General features: G+C 44.8%; 1 protein-coding gene across 1 annotated transcript in view; it reads right to left on the bottom strand.

Annotated features, from left to right (window-relative positions):
- NPAS3 (neuronal PAS domain protein 3) overlaps positions 1–14872 on the bottom strand; it is an 816434-nt gene that overhangs the window by 9549 nt on the left and 792013 nt on the right. The window contains exon 10 of the mRNA XM_057306389.1: positions 11609–11715. Coding sequence (XP_057162372.1) covers positions 11609–11715 — 107 coding nt within the window. The remainder of the gene's footprint in view (positions 1–11608; positions 11716–14872) is intronic.

Here is a 14872-nt window from a genome sequence, read left to right as displayed (position 1 = left end):
TTAAAAACAAAGAAAATCTCAATTCTGAAATGCATAGCTAGCAAAACATCGGCCTCCTCCGTGAGCTCCACGTATGTGCCGGGAAAGGGACTGAAAGACTCATGTGGTGTCGTCTTTTGGAGCTAAGGCAACATGACTCTGTTTCCCGAGAATAAATACAGATTTATTAGGGCCCCATAATGCAGCCTTCTTCATCACCCAGGCCAAGGGCCATCTAGCAAAGAGAGGAGACCTACCTGAGAGAGGCAGGCTTGCTGCGTGTTCCTGTCACGTGATTGTGGAAGGACTGCTGAGGAAGGGGGCCCCCTCAGGCTCCCTGGGGAGTCAGGCAGCTCCCCGAGTGCCTTAACTTGCTTTGGTCAATGCCACAAAGCAGGTCTGGGAGCCCGTCGAGGTCAGTGGGACAAAACAAGTTTCACCTCATCCCTTCATTTGCCCTGGGCCAGCCTGACACACGGTTCTGAAGAGGTGAAGGTACATTCTGGCCTGGACGCCGATCTGGGCTCTTTCCTGAGGACTAGTATTTTCTGAACGCGACCTCCATGTGTCAGTGGGAAGCCAGACAGTGAGAGAGAAGGTACTGAGTTAGCTTCCACGACAGCAGGACGTGGGGACCAAAATACTGCCCTCGTTGTTTCTGACATCCCATAAAAAGAAGTCACAGTGGAATTTTGCTTCTTTTAAAACGAACAAGGAATAATTTCTGCTTGGGGTTCTAGAATATAAATTTATGACTTTGGGATGAAGCTTCTTTCTTCAAAAAAAAAAAAAAATCATACTGGCAAATCAGTTGGATCATTCCAGCTGCGCCAGAGGCAGGATCTGACAGCTTTTCCTGAGCTCATGTGGTCCTAATCAGCTCAAGAAGAAAAGCCACCTTGGTGCCAGTTTGAAAGGGATTTTTAGTTTGTAATAAATTAGACAACTTGAAAAAACACAAAAACTTTTTCGTTTTAATCCAGTGGCTGTTGTTTTTATTTGTGAGTTTTAGCTTTAGATAATGGAGAGAAATGAGAGAATGTTTGTGTCAGGCAATTTCCTAAAATCCCCTTTGTGGGGAAAATCCGAAAAAAGCATGATGTAAGTTACTTGATATGGAAGTCCTTAAAAAATAGCTAATTGTCCCTCGGAAAGAGATACATAATCATCAGACCAATGAGCTGCAGACTACGTTCACAACAATGTGCTCAAACGCTAAAGAGAGGAAGCAGAGAAAGCAAACTGATGTGTGGGTCGTATTTTTAGCTTTCTACCGTGACACGGTCTGAGTACGTTCAACACATAACCTGGCATCTTCTCTTAGATTTATCTCAAAGTTTCCTTTTTGGTGTCCCAAAGTTTTGGTAGAGCGGCCCGTGTGCCCCTCACTGGATTCACCGGTCACATCACAACATATCTAGAATGAGGTCTTTTAGGTCGTGCCGTAGGAATCAGTTTTATTGAAGGCTCTCACAACATTTCGATGGCCTTTACTGAGATCATACAGGGTAATCGTGAGGATATCGGGAGGGTGGATCCCTGTGTCCCAGGTTCACTGACCATCTCGAGCGGTCCCAGGTACCTTTCTGAGCGCCTCTGCTACACGTGAGAACTTGTTTTAGTCTGAAGTCTAGGGCGTAACCAATTTGTTCTTGGCTGCTATTCCTCTGAGGAGAACCAAGAAGCTGTCATCAGCTCCACCCCGCGTTGCCAGCTAAAGGTGCCTTTGAATTACAGGCTGTGCTCTTCAGAGGACAGAGGTGACCCCACATTTGTGAGAAGAATGTAACAGAGATGTAAATCCTCCTGGTTGAACTGTTCCAGTTCTGCTCATCTGACAATTTTTGGCTATTGGAATCAAAATTCCCTCCCCCCCATTGTGAAGGGAGTGACCAATACAATTCAGTCAAAAGAAAACCACAGGGAGCTTCCTTCCATCTTAGGACATGTGAGCGGTTACGTCAAAGACACACTTCCCCCACAAAAGACTGGATGCTCGGTGTTATTGAATAGCTTTTAGAAATGTCACCTGGCCTCTTGGTTTGAGCTTAGTGGTAGGCATCCAAGAAATGTCCTGCCTGCGGAGGAGAACTCCTGCCCTCCTCACCCTGATGAACTCTTGCTGAAGCACACGTCCGTGGCTCTGCGCACAGTCACCCACAGAGGGATTTCCGTTTTCCTTGGGAAAACTTTGTCCCCAGAAATAGACCGATGATTGAAAGGACATAAAGGAAGCCTGTGTCTGTGGCAGGAGCATAATTCTGTTAGTAAATCAAAACAAATCAGTACAAGTTTGCCTTCAGAAATATGGAGAAAAAAAGAGAACATGGTCTCTTCCTGTTGGGGCTGTTCTACCAAATCAAAGCCAAAGATTCTAAATAGTGAGTTACTTGTGTCTTAAAAAGAAGGAAACAGTCTAATTCAGTTTGAAGAGGAGATGGAGAACACATATCAAAAGCGGTCTTTTAGCGAAGTGTCTCACAAAAGGACATTTTAGGGGTTTGCATATGCATTAAAAAGCTGCAATACTTGGCGTATTCAGGTAAGTATAGAATAAATAGGAAATGGTGAGCTCATCGGAGACCGCACACTTCACATTCACCCAGCTGAACAAAGAGCTTCATTATCGTCATGGCGATACGAGGACGCATCTGCGCCGCCATTCACCCCTCCGGGAGGTACCTTCAGCCGTGGCTGCAGAGAATGGAGAGGGGGTGCTTTCTCTCAGGAACTCAAGTATTTCTGAACCCACTAATGTGGAGAGCGTGCAAGTAAGGGGGGAGTGTGCCAGAATCACACCTTTCTACTTAATACCACAGTTGGGTGCTTAGCTGGAGCCACTGGTTTTCTCTCTACATTCACAAAACTGGCAGATGAAACATGAAAAAGAATACTGGCTCTTTAATCTCTGCTTCTCCACCTAAGGCTCAAGGCAGGCTGACAGGGAACTTCATTCTGGAAACAGGACTTTTTTTTTTTTTTTTTTTTTTTTTAAATTCTGGATTACTTTTTCCTCTGCTTTTGAAAACTGTGGGCTATAGGGGAATGAACCTGACATAGACTTAAAACAGGAACAAGTTTCTTTATCTAAAAGTTATAGTCCTTGATGCTCACAGGAAGGTCATTTTCAAAACCCACAGGAGAAACAGCATTAGAGGCAGAAACTGTGCATTAAGGGCTTTATTTACTTGCAGTACAGACAGTTTTTCATTTAGAGCCGCTCATAGGATCAACCAAGGCTTTGATGCCGCGCAGACTTTCCTATAGATTTTGCAATTAGTGAGCTGGATGTCCTAAATAGCAGGCATGCACAAATTGGTTTTTAGTTTTTGTGTGAATCTATGGGCCGAGCAATATTTGGTAAAGTTTAATGATATCTGATACTCAACGTGAGTTACGAGCTTGAGGACAGAAGACCTGTGGATGCTCTGTGAATGACTATGCATCATCTATGGATTTCCCCCCTAATACGCTAATGACAGGCCCTGCTTGAATCGCTATCTGTGTGATTTATAACCTCAGAAGAGGTTTTTTCCTATACCACTGCCAATTGATAGATTTTTATTAACTGCTAATATTGAATCATGCAGAAAACTTTTCATTGATTTAGGACACATCAATTTGTTAAGTTTAAAAAATAAATTCCTCTTTTCTTCGTGATAACGTACTGAATTGGAGACCAAGGCTTTAAACACTGATGGTATCATGTTCTAGGATGGGAAAAACCAGTGATGGTCGGCATGAGTGACATTCGAGATCTCAGATTTTTTTTCGAGCTGTTTTCAGTTCAGCCGGAGTTTCTGTACCACTCATTCCCACCCTTCTTGACCTAAAACGGTTAAGGACAGGGTATTTCTTAGCCCTTACACTTTGTTGATGGAGGGTGGGGGGTGGGGATTTGCCATATAAAGGGAAGCAGTGAACGCTTTAGCAGGGAATTGAGAAAACTTGATGGCTAGGGAATGAGGGAAATGGTGGATTTATTCACTCATTCAATAAATATTCTTTTGAGTGCCTACTTACCCCGTGCCAGGTACTGGGGGATCTCAAAGTATGCAAAAATTGGTCATGGGCCTGTCCGCCTATTCGTCTCAGTCACGTAATTCCATTCCCTTACCAGTGATTGGTTTAAGTTTGGAATATGGTGAAAGAGTGGACAGTGAGACCCATAGGGAGGTCTCTCTCGTTGGGAGTTATTGGGGATGTTTTCTTCATTCTGAAACTAGGACTTACCTTGATTTCCCTTTCTCTGGGAGACAGATACTTAACAATTTTCACCAAGAAACTTATAACTGTGATAACTCTTACAGAAAGTGGGATGAGGGTCTAAAGCACGGGGGTCTGATCTGGCTTGTGTGAATTCTTCACCTCCTTTTAAAAATGAAGTACTGGGCAAGGTTAAGCTGGAACGTAGGGAGAACTAAAAAAAGGTAGAAGGATGAGGTTGGATATTTGCCTCAGATTTATTTTATATCTCTCGTGGATCCTGTGTTTCTGGATGAGGTCATTTTATGAAGTCCGCTAAACATCTTTAACAAGAAATCTATAAGTGGTGAGGCATAGGTTCAGAGAAACGAGTGTTTGGCAAAATCAGGAAAATTTAAGGAGCCCAGACAAATGTCATTTGTTCACCTGTTGTGTAGATTTTCAGAAATCCAAAGACTTTGTTGTGAAAACGTGTCAGATTCTGCCAGATAGCAGTCACTGTGGCTTGTCCACTGCACGGCCATTCCTTTTTTTTCCAGTTTTATTTAGAAATAATGGACATACGCCACTGTGTGCATTTGAACACACAGCACGATGGTTTCATTTACATATATTATGACACAATGACCACAGATAGGGTCAGCTAACCTTCATCTTCTCATGTAGGTAAAAGAAGAAGGGAAAAGAAGGATAGAGGAGGAACATGTGCTCCTTGGGAGCTCTCAGGATCGACTCTCAACCACTTTCCTATAGACCCTGTGGCAGTATGAGCTGCAGTTGTCATGGCGGGAAGGGAGCTGCTCTTCTAGCCCTTCTTCCTGGATCAGGGAACCTTCCCGAGTCCCGGGGGACAAGCGTTGAGTATGTAAGCCAGGCATGGTCACTGCGTCCAGTGTGTGGCTCAGGCTTGGGTCCTTGATGCAATGCTGGACAGTGAGACTTGGGGGGGGGGGGCTGTCTCCTGGAGGGCCCCGGCAAGTATTTCCTTTCAAAAACGAACACGACGTAGTGACTGGCTCTTTCCTGACTCCGGACGTTGTCTTGTGAGGGACTGGGGATGCGCAGTGCCACAGCTATCTTTTGGTCGTGAAGAGAAACCGAAGACGATTACAGAAGAAGTTTAAGTCATGGGTTTTCTGTCACCTGTAACTGGATGCATTCTAGTAGACGTGCCCCACCAAAAATTCTAGGAAGCCGGAGGGCATGCGGAGTTCACGAACAGGTTCAAATGACCTGATCCTTAACGCTAAATTTATGGAAAAACCATTGTATGCTAAACACATACACAGATTAAAACCCTATGCCCCTCATTTGTGTTAAACAAGGAAAAGTTTGAGCGTGTTTTTTTTTTTTTTGAGATAGGCAAGGTGTCATTAAATCAACGTTTTAAGGAAAAGCAGTTATAAAACATATACTAGCGTTTTGTTCTTAATCTTGTATAAAGTACAAGAGGTGATGGAACTGATTTTATTTCGGCTGATTAGGTTAAAAATGGATGTCTTAGAAGTATTTTTTTTCCCCTGATCATGTTTTATAAGAGCAATGGGGGTTAGTTTCTCTCAAATATCAGGTATTCCTTTTTATGATAATAAAAGCAGCTACTAATTGAAATAGTAACAAGGAAAAGCCCAGGGATCTACATTAGGTTTGTATTAGAATATATCCATGCCACCGAAGTTCCAGAGGGCTGACTCCCTGGGCAGAGAGGAAAGGTGGTGTGTTGCTGTATTCTGTGTCCTTTTATGCTCTTCTAAGCCTGGAATGTCCCTGACCCTTCACCTCTGCCCATCTCCTGCCACCGTGGCTTCTTGCCATCCTCTTTCAAGTTCCAGGGCAGATGTGGTATCTCTGGAACTTCTTGCCCTCCCTTGTTGCCCTGTGCCACCCCCCCTTCCCCCCCCCCCCCCAAGTCTCTGGGATTTCTGTGTTTTATCCATCTCAATAGTCCTCATTTGATGTTCCCTTTGCAAAATTGGTTGTTTTCATGCTATCTTCCCTCCTAGCATGTAAGCTTCTGGACGGTACAGACCACATCTTAGTTATTGTTGAAACCTTCCTGCCATACCACAAAGCTTTGCATACAGTAAGTACTCACAGACGTTAGATGAACTTGAACAGGGAAAATGTTACTGTTTGTATTCACACATGCTACGAGTACCTGGAAAAATACTAACCTGGGGAAACAAACGAAAGACCTCCTCTTGCTTACCAGTTGGCTGCTACCTCTGTTTATACTCCATTAGCTTTCTCCACTGATGTTCAAAACCTTACACCTTTGTGAAGAAGTCCATCTCTTTATCAAGTAATCACATACTCGCTTCATTTGAACACTGGCTGAGATAGCCTCAGAGCCAATTCGCTACTTACATTTCACTAGTAATCACAGAATTCATCCAGCTGGAGGGCAGTATGAAGCCCCTAAGACTGTTTGTATTTACTAACTTCATGCACAAGAACGCCTTCGAAATACTAGTGTAAGTCAGTCCTCAAACATTAACCGGAACGGGGGTCCGCTGGGGATCTGGTTAACGGCCGAGCGGGACTCAGGGAGCTGGGGAGGCATTTCTATAACGCAGCGGAGTACGGACGCTCAGCTGCTAGTTAGGCCCTGGCTGCTCTCTGTTCCCTCTGTGCCTGCCTTTGGACTGGAAAAGCCAAAATCAGTACTTTCCCAAAGGGGGGGGGGAGATGAAAATAATACCAGTCATTCACTTCTGCATAAAACCCTGACTTTGTCTCCTTGCGACAGTCTTTTTCGGTTAACGGACAGGCACACGGCACAGGCCGATGTGGCTTCTGAAAAGAGTCTGACGTGGTAGCTGTTACATGCACCTTCTTTCAGGGGCATTTTCCTATTCATACGGAAGAAGAGGAAAAACTCATTTGCCTTGGGAAAAAGTCCAGCCAATGATTGGGTCGTAGCTAAATCCCTCAAGGCCCAGCCCTGAAAAGGGCTAAGATCAGAGACTAGAAGTCCCCTGTGCTGTTTGCACTTGGCCCACCCACCAAACCTTGCGGCTTCCTTTCTCCCCCCACCGCAGCTTCCTTTACTGTGTGCGGTAGCTGCAGACCCAGATCAACAATTAAATTCCCCCTTTGTTTGCGTGGCAGATGACAAATGCATGGAGGACATCTTGTGCTTCCGAGGCAGGCAGGGCACTTACATTGATTGATGCTCGGTTGTGGAAAAAAATGAGCTGGGAAGGAATTACAATGGAGGGCCTGCAGACTGGAAGGGGATATACTAATTAGTCCTGCATTAAGCAGTCGGCTTGCATTTGGCGATGAGACGCCTTCAGGAGGGAAGTGTAGGGGTTATTGATGCAAAACAGCGTGCGATGCATTCTGCCAGGTAGCTGTGCATGACTTTTGTGAAGAAGGATAAAATTTTGTAATTAAGAAATAAAGGCTGAGGCTAATGTACTTCTTTTTTTTTTTATACATCCCCCAAATATATTGGTTAGGCCACGCTTTTTAATGCCACAAGATCTCGCAGAGAAGCTGCAAGTCCTTCTGTCTTTGTGAAAGAACTCTTCCAGGGTTTCTTCATCCTGGGAAAGGTCCTAGGAAGGGAAAACTGCTATCACTTCAAGCTTCCTGGCTCCCTTTCCTTGACAGTCCCACAGCTGCAGAGCCTCGAGCCTTGCTAGTGGAGCCCAACATTACAGTGGGAAGGGAAGGCCCCCTCGGTCAGTCGGTCGAGGTTTTAGAGGGTTGCTCATTTGACCTGGAAAGGACCCCAGGGATATCTCAAGACAAATTCAGCAACTTCTGCAGACAAAAGGCTGGATTAAAAGGGACAGGTGAGAAGTGCAAAAGCTGTTTCTCCGTTTGGTTTAGCATTCGCGGTCCGCCCTTCTGTATTTGGGCTACCAGCAGAGGAAGAGTAGTAGATGGCTGCGTTGTTCTCGAATGCTCGAGCTAACTGGGGCGTCAGACTCGAGGGAAACCTGACTGGTCGGTCATCTGGAGGTCAGCACCTCCTGAGCAGTGGCGAGCTGGAGCCTGATAGGCAAAGATGCTCAAAGAATTGCTTGTATGAGTAGTTGAAAATTCAAACCTCGAAATGTTGATTGGGTCAGTTCGGCCCAGAGAATCCGTGAAATTGGGTTCAATGACTCCAGTAAGGTGGCGTAAGGAAAAAAAAAAATCACAGAGGTCTTTGGTCACAGTGTGAAAGAAGAGGTCCTACAACCCCCTTGGTTTTAGCACCCCAGTATAATTTCACTCACCCACCATGTTGGTATAGATAATGCGATTCTTAGTGATTCTTTATGTTGAAAGCCAGTGAACTATCAGGCGTCTCATGTTAACTTAGTGGGAGAGTGAATGGTCCAAAGTTCTTGGTTCAACTGATGAAAGTTGTCAGTTCCTGATGCAGCTGAGATTCCCTTTTACTTTTCTTATTCTAGAGACAAGTTCATCTATGGATTTACAGATGCCTATGCTAGGAAAAAGATATACGTGATAAAGATAGCATTTTGAGTTATCAAAGACTACGGAGTCTTTTTTTTTTAAAGTTTTATCTGTAAACTGGAGCATAAGACAGATATCAAAATATCAGAAATATTATCAGATGGCTAAAACCTGTCTTTCATGCACAGAAACAGGAATTGTGCCGATAGCCGTAGGAAGAAAAGCTAAATAGTGAATGTGGTTTATTTTTTAACCATCCCTTTGTTTTAGAATTCTATCTTATTCTCGAGCTGATTCTATGTCACCATGACCTTCTCTTGCCAAGAAGGTGCAGTCGAGGCATCCTTCAGTAACAGCCTAGGGCCTTGGACAAGCAAGATGCTGTGCTGGCTTTCTGCCTTCTCTCCCAGTGTTTACACAACCAAGACTTATTACATGCTCTGTCATTTTGTTACTGGGCTGGCTTTGGTTTGAGAATTAGGTAAACATCAGACATTCCATCACACAATTTTAGACTCAATCTTACTTTATAATGATGTTAATGTTTATTGTACAAAGCGAGATGCATTTGTATATTTTAGCATTTTCTTTCAGTCACAGAATGCAAAACCTGACATTGGCTTCGGTTAGATTTGTGTGTGTGTGTGTGTGTGTGTGTGTGTGTGTGTGTGATTGAAGATATCAAGTACTACAAGAACGCCGAAATTTCAATCTGATTAGGATCAAAATTCTTCAGGATCAAAACACTCCTTTTCCTCCCCCTACAGTTTTACTAATTGTGTGCTACTTGACATTGCAGAGTTATTCCACAGCATGATAGCTAAATATGTGAAGTGTATTTTACTGTGCAGAATTATCAGCTCATTTTATTTGTTTTTCATGTGTTTGAGGTTATTAAAAGAACTTAAAATTAGAAGTCGTGTGTATGAGTTGAAAGAGTGAACTCAATCTTTGTTAGTGGGCTGAATCATAAAGCAAAAGCCAGTATGTCAATATCGAGTAATGAAAAAAATCACAGGATTTAAAAGCATACCTTCTCTGTTTATTAGTTGGCACGATACCAGAAAAATTAGGCGACTAGCACAATAGTGAATGGCAGAGTTGTTTATTTTCAGCGCTCTCAAATTATTCTGGTTACTGAAAATGACATAAAAGTAGATCGGAAAGAATGGCATCACACATATTTGTTGGAGACCTTTGCTTCATGGGAAGAAATGAACTGCCCTAGCTCACTGTTCCTGAGGAATTGTGTTTCTTCAAGCTGTAAATCAAATCCCAGAGAGATAGCATGACGTTTTCCAAATAATAACTGAGGATGACATAGTTCTTTTTGTCAGCACCAGGTTTCTGAAGTTAGACCTCAATTAAGATTCCAAAATGAAAAAGCACCCTTCTCTCCCCACACACATGGTCCATGACAGTGTCCTCGAAACAATATATTCATTTTTAAAGCCTGGATCTCTGGCACATATTGGTCCAAAAACATATTCAGAGCTTTCTCCAAAGGTCCCGATTTTTTCCTCCATCTTCTCTAAATTCCCAGCTACAAAGAACCTGATGTTTCTTTTCAGGAAACAGCATCATTTCTCCCCCCAATTAATTGAAGAGCCATCTGCTTTTGTGATGCACAACACCCATTCGTTCTCAGCAACAAGTGTGTTCCCTAAGTCCCTGGTGTGCAATACCAAGGCACGCGCTCGTTGCTGGGAGTCGAGTCTGCCAGAGAGCAGCCTTGCAGGCAGCCTTTTCCCGGAGACGTGATCTATACGAAATTTGACACTGAACTTGGTCCCATGTCAGTGCTGCTAATGCAGGGTTAAAAAGTACAAGATGCTCACACTTGGAGCCTCTGCCTGGCTGACTGTCTTGCCATTATGCTTTTGAAGATGTGAGTTTAAAACGAGCAAATAACTGCAAAGAGCAGGAAAGACCTGAGATAGCTCCCCTCAGCCACGACAAGAGAGGGGAGAGGAGGTAAATACAGACGCCACCTGGCTAGTGTTGCTACAGGAAAACTTGACCGTCAAGCTGGAGTTTCTCATTTGTGGCACCTCGCATGTATTTAAAACCGGGGTTCAGAACGGGGTTTAGAACCTTCTAGGAAGACGAGCTCGTTGGGCCCTCATCTTTTAGGAAGAAGAGTCTATTGATCGGTCGTCAAAAGGACCTCTAGTTGGAAAGGGGGCAGCCTCTTCCTAAGAGGTTCCGCAGACCAGTGCCTCGTGGCTTACGGGACTGTCAGAGCCCTCCCACACACGGTGGCAACAGCCCACTGGGTTTGATGAGGGAAGGCTGTGTGGGACACTCGTGTGGGTTTCTGCTCAGACCAGGCCAGAACACGGTTGGACCTTCTGTCTTTAAATGCCAAGAAAGGCGCCTCGGAGGTCAGCTTGTGAATCAGGAGCTGGGAATGAGACTCCGAGAGCTGAGATGAGTTTCTCTCTCCCAGCAGTTGGGGGATGGAGGTGTCTGTTCCTCTGAATAACCCCCTTTCCAGAAATACACTGAAAAGATGTCGCCTTTGAGAGGGGCTGTGTCCACACCATGTGCTCTGCCCCTATGCCCCGGCTTCCCCTTGCCCCAGTTTTGCGGTCAGTCAAGTAGGAATTGCTATAGGCGCTGGTCTATTTGAACTTGTCTTCTCCCACATAGATCTTGAAACAGAGACCACAAATTTCAGAGTGGATCTCACTCTCTAGAAAATAAAAGGGTCAAGAAAGCACTTAAGGCAACGCTTCCCCCATCACTTTATGGGAGAGAGAGCACAAGCGAGCACAAAATCCCGGGCAAGGGCCTAAAGATCCAGCAGTTTCTCTGGACCTGAGTTCCAACTTTCAATCGAATTCCAACACGAGTTGAGTGATTTCTGTCTCACTGTTTCTCTCTGCGCGCACGGTCATCTCACATGTATGCACGAGACATGAAGGGGGCGATCAGCGCTGAAACCAAACAAGCATCAGAGAGAGAGGACACCAGCCAGGCTGTTCGCACGCCCAGGGGTACTTACGGTCCAGGTGACTGTGCCTGATGCCCTCGACGTCTTCGGCGTGGATGAAATGATAGCATCTCTTTCCTACGATGTCTACAGGGGTCAGGTCCATGTAATCACTGATCCTGCAGAGAGAAGAACACAGGCCGGAATTCAGAAGGGGGGAAGTGCAGAAATTGTTAAATGGCTTAGAAACAAGTCTCCTTACAGTTTTTGTTATACTGGGGTACCCGCCAGGGAAAAGGGAAAGCCCTTACGGATAGACAAGATCATTTCTTTCACGGATATCGGACTTTTTCAAAAGTAGGAAATGTGCTGGACCCAGCAACTGTGTTTAATGAGACAGGTTTTTTCTTTTTTTTGGCATCAGAATACACATTTGGACAACACAATTCCAGGAAATTATTGAGAATCAGTAACAATGCGAGATCCTCATTAGAGGCCAAGATAATTCAAGGTTACATAATAAAATAAAAACATGTTATGTTGATACCAAATGATTAGAGACACCTTTCATTTAAACAGATTGGTCTTCTATTGGGTATTTCCATGAAAAAGGGCTTCAACTGCTTCTTGGCACAAAGTCCAAATTGGCATTCAAGGGATATAATTTAAATGCTGAGACATACAGATGCCTGGGGGTATTATCTTTTTCAGTCTTAGTCATCTGGGAGCTCGGCTTTCACTCCTGGCCCTTTTAACTCGTACTTTGTGGTGGATTCCACACAGAAACTTTTAAACCATTTCAGCAGCTCTTCTAGGCTTGTGCTCAGCTGTACGTGTGTGTAAGGCTGTGTCATTGATTGTCCAGACATCAATGTCCTCGGGCAGGAGCACAGAAAAATAGAACAGAAATTGGAAAACATGTTGGGGGAATCTGCCTGATTTACACAAAGATGTCAACACGCTCATTATCCTCTTCCCTGTCCAGGTACAGATTGGTTTTGGGCGGTCCAGAATAGAATCTATCTTTTGTTTAATTTATTCTCTTTACCGTCCCTGTGCTTTTTACCATTTAGGGCTTATGATATCTCCAAATAGGAAGTGAGTCTTTAGAAATGACATGTTTCAGAAACCTATGAGACCACAGTTGGAGAGTTCCATCTGACCCCCAAGGCAGGGAAATAAAGCAAACCAAACCAAACCAGAATAATGTGGGATATAATTAAATTATACTACCCAGTGAGTGAATTTCTCGACAGCTAATATTAAATATTAAATAAGATTTTTGGCCAAACTAGAATTCTTGGTAAGCCGAGATGAAATGGGGCAATATAAAGAGTTTTCTAAACCCATGGTTTTCTGGTACAAAGCAGATTAGTTGGTGTTTTCCGAAAACCATTAGCTGCTTTCCAAGCACAGTTTACACCCCCTCTCTGCAAATGAGCGAACAAGGATGTCACGACAAGGCCTTCCTTGGTGTTTCTGAAATGTGCCAGCTCCGCTGAAAGCATCTGATGTCGGCTTTGTCCGCGGGCATCCTAGGGAATGCAGAGGAGAAGGGTCTGCGGAGTCTGGGAGAGGGTTTGTGTTTCTACTTAGCAATTCCCTAATTGAACCATAGATGCTGGGGAAAAAGCCAGTCGTACTTTAGGGAAGATGTGCTTCAGTTTATGCTTTGTTGGAACGAAATCCTTCAAACCATCTGAGGCACTCCTATGTACCAGCTCCTGTTACCGCGGCGAACGTGACCAGCTCCGTGTCCAGAGACCTCTTAATATCTGTGTAGAGAGCCCCAGACCAGTCCGATGGCCTATATCAGGATCAGAATCCTGACGGCACCTTGTACGCTGAGCCTCACTTTCCTCGTTTGTAAAAACAACTTCACAGGCTGGTGAGGGGATTAATGAATGAAACGAAATAAACAGAGCGCCCTGCCTGGCGCACAAGGTATGCTTTGCCCTCACATCGAATAAGCAGTTACTGTTAACACGGGTCCTTATTAAATAACTTCTAGCATCTTCAGCTGGGAAATGATGCTGTGTGGTATTGGCTAATAAGGAGTTGTGGAAAAGAGTTTTTTTTTTTTTTTTTAAAGGAAAGAAAAAAAGCTTAAAGTGGGTCACAGAAAATGATCTCAATTATTGGAGTGGCACCATAAGGCACTCAGGTCCATGAAGCAGAATTAATCAATCTGTGCTCACAGGAATGAAAATTAAGCGAGGGTTTTGGGATAGGACAATCACCGGGAGTAGGTAAATACGACGAGGCTGTGGTTTTCGGCGGGAGTGGCGGTAGTAAATCTAAATCGAGGGAGCCCTACGTAGGTTTTCAAAGACGTAAAGCCACAGGTCCTCAGAGTTTCTGTCTGCCTCCCGGGGCTGGAGCTCCATCCCCAGCATTCTGTAGTTTTCATCAGAACGAACAGCTTCATGGGCTAGAACTGTGTTCCTTAGTGGATGCATGGATATGAGAGGCCCCCTTCAGGGGTTAGTCTGACTGCTTCCTTACCAGTTAGCCCGACTTCTGTAGAAAAAAGTGACCAGGCGTGCAGGAAAGCCCCCATGCAGTTAAATGCCTATTTTTAAAAAAAATCTGGCACATCTTGAGTCCCAGTTGTGACCTTGGACATATCACTTACCCTTTCTCTCTACACCGAAGTTGCGTGCGGGTGCTAAGGCAGTGGCAACACCCGTCTCACAGAACTGTCGCGAAGCTCAAACGAGATGATGTATGTAATGAGCTTTGCACATTGCCGGCTGTGTGGTTCAGTGCTCGACAGACGCTAACGATCTTTATCGTCACTTGCGAACCCTAGCTAATCATTTCAGCTGTCTTTCCTGATATTCTTTTGCCATTCCGGAATGCCTTACACATAACCAAGTACACAGTTTGCAAAAAATCGTAAGAAATGCCACAAAGCTTGAAAAAAATAGCCTTAGAGTCACGTATTAAATAAGAGGGACGGGTCCGCGGTATCGTCTACCCCACGGAGCACTAACAGCTCAGGCAGTTGTCTTTTTCTCCCGGTGAGTTCTTTCCTCTGAATCCAGTCCTGACCGGAAATGGTAGGCCCTTCTAACTCGGTCTCAGCGTCCTCGGTGCTTCCCAGGGGCCTGAACGCAGAGGCTGGCCGTCTCCCTCTCGGCCCGGCCCCGGAGAGGGCAGTTCCCCCAGCCGCTTGACCCTTCTGTGCTTTCATTTCGCCTCCGAAGGCACTACCGGGGCTCGGTGGGCACACGCTGCCATCTGTGCCCGACAGTCATCTGTGCCCGAAAGCACCCTCTCAAAACTGCCTCAGGGATTGTGCCCGTGGCACCAGCAGGTGGGATGGTATCACGG

Source organism: Ursus arctos, unplaced genomic scaffold (genome assembly GCF_023065955.2).
Source record: "Ursus arctos isolate Adak ecotype North America unplaced genomic scaffold, UrsArc2.0 scaffold_37, whole genome shotgun sequence".
Lineage (NCBI taxonomy): Eukaryota > Metazoa > Chordata > Mammalia > Carnivora > Ursidae > Ursus > Ursus arctos.
Note: the sequence above shows the minus strand (reverse complement) of the source record. Positions and strands in the feature narration are given on the sequence as shown.